Genomic DNA, 1869 nt, shown 5'->3' with positions numbered 1-1869 from the left:
ATATTGCTCTTGCCATTTTGTGATTGTTCTAAAATCCTTTACTTTCTTTTTCTCTTTTTGAGAGATTTTTTGCTATCGGGTATGTGTTCTGATCAGATAGATAGAGAGAGACCAAAAGTAATAAATTACCAGCCCCTCCCTCCCGTCCCAGGGCATAGCATGGCCACAATTTCTTCTCCTCCATTCTAGGGATTTTAAGCATGTATATGCACCCGGCTTCGAGCCACAGGGTCCTGAATTTCAACTGCAGTTGGCCATGTGGGAGTTCAGTGCCTTAACCACTATACCACCTGCTGGCCCCTAAGATAATATATATATATTTTTAAATTATATACATGCCTTCTTTTCTTCCCAAAACAGATGAATTTTCAAATTCCTACATGGCTCCCAGAAATTTCACCCAGGTCACTGAGTTTATTCTCACTGGCATCTCAGTCACTCCACAGCTGCAGGTTCCCCTCTTCCTGATCTTCCTGGTGATCTATGTGCTGACCGTGGCAGGGAATCTGGGCATCATCACCCTCACCAGCCTTGATTCTGGACTCCAAACCCCCATGTACTTTTTCCTGAGGCATTTGGCTATCATCAATCTTGGCAACTCTTCGGTCATTGGCCCTAAAATGCTGACTGCTTTTGTAGTGAAGAAAAATACTATTTTATACTATGAATGTGCCATCCAACTGGGAGGTTTCTTATTTTTCGTTGTGTCTGAGGTCATCCTGCTCTCTGTGATGGCCTATGATCGCTACGTGGCCATCTGTAACCCCCTGATGTACATGGTGGTGATATCCCCACGGTTGTGCCGTCTGCTGGTAGCCCTCACATACCTCTATGGCTTTTCAACAGCTGTCGTGGTTTCCCCTTGTGTATTCTCCATGTCTTATTGCTCTTCCAATGTAATCAATGATTTTTACTGTGATATTGCACCTCTTTTAGCATTGTCCTGCTCTGATATTTATGTACCAGAAACAGTAGTTTTTATATCTGCAACTACCAATTTGTTTTTTTCCTTAGGTACAGTTCTAGTATCTTATTTCAACATTGTTTTGTCCATTCTAAGAATACGCTCATCTGAAGGAAGGAGAAAAGCCTTTTCTACTTGTGCTTCCCATATGATGGCTGTCGCTGTTTTCTATGGGACACTGCTATTTATCAATTTGAAGCCTCGAAGAAGTCACTCATTAGATACTGACAGCATCAGTTCTTTATTTTATACCATGGTGATCCCAATGCTAAATCCTATGATCTACAGTCTGAGGAATAAGGATGTGAAGGCTGCCTTAAATAGAGTCATGACAAATCCACACTATTTCTTTAAACCAATGTAATTTTCAAACATTGAATGTAAATTAAGAGCTGTCTAAGATAGACTGTTCTTACAAGGTTTTTGGAGAAGTCTTGATGCAGTTTATTTATTTATTTTTGCATAGAAAAACAGACATCAGTAGTTTTCCAACAACCCAATATATAAGAGAAACCAAAGTTTATGGTCTATGGGTTTACAAGTAATCCTGAGAATTAAAAACAACTCATGTTTGAGGACTCTTGAATTAGAAGACATTAAGTGAAGCTTTTAGAGCTGTGATGGTAACCCTAAAACTACGATATTCCCCAACTTTAACCAGGAAATATCTGGTAGCCAGTTTGTAATAAATATTTCCAGGAGTCAACAGAGTTTCATTAATGATTTATATAAACTTAAAAAGAGCAGAGAGATATAGACAAGTGAAATAAATTTGCTCCCCTTTACTCATTTGCTTTTGTATTATTTCTTCTTGTATATGATAAGCTATGGTGTTTTGCTACCTCCTGAGAACTATAATTGCAGATGGCTTATTCTTTTTTAAAGGTAAGTTAATAAAATTGAGC

The 1869-nt window shown here is 38.6% G+C and overlaps 1 protein-coding gene across 1 annotated transcript; it reads left to right on the top strand.

Moving 5' to 3' along the window:
* The first annotated feature begins 380 nt into the window (after positions 1–380).
* LOC102479281 (olfactory receptor 8J3-like) lies at positions 381–1328 on the top strand. Its single transcript, XM_006148738.1, has one exon. It carries the CDS (start codon positions 381–383, stop codon positions 1326–1328), a length of 948 nt encoding a protein of 315 aa, XP_006148800.1.
* The last annotated feature ends 541 nt before the right edge of the window (positions 1329–1869 follow it).

Source organism: Tupaia chinensis, unplaced genomic scaffold (genome assembly GCF_000334495.1).
Source record: "Tupaia chinensis unplaced genomic scaffold, TupChi_1.0 Scaffold000242_1, whole genome shotgun sequence".
Taxonomy (NCBI): Eukaryota; Metazoa; Chordata; class Mammalia; order Scandentia; family Tupaiidae; genus Tupaia; species Tupaia belangeri.
The sequence above is the reverse complement of the archived record's forward strand: the minus strand, read 5'-3'. Positions and strand labels throughout refer to the sequence as shown.

What these genes read in the sequence shown, in the direction of transcription:
- LOC102479281 (XM_006148738.1), top strand. Translation starts at nt 381, where the DNA reads ATGGCTCCCAGAAATTTCACCCAGGTCACTGAGTTTATTCTCACTGGC.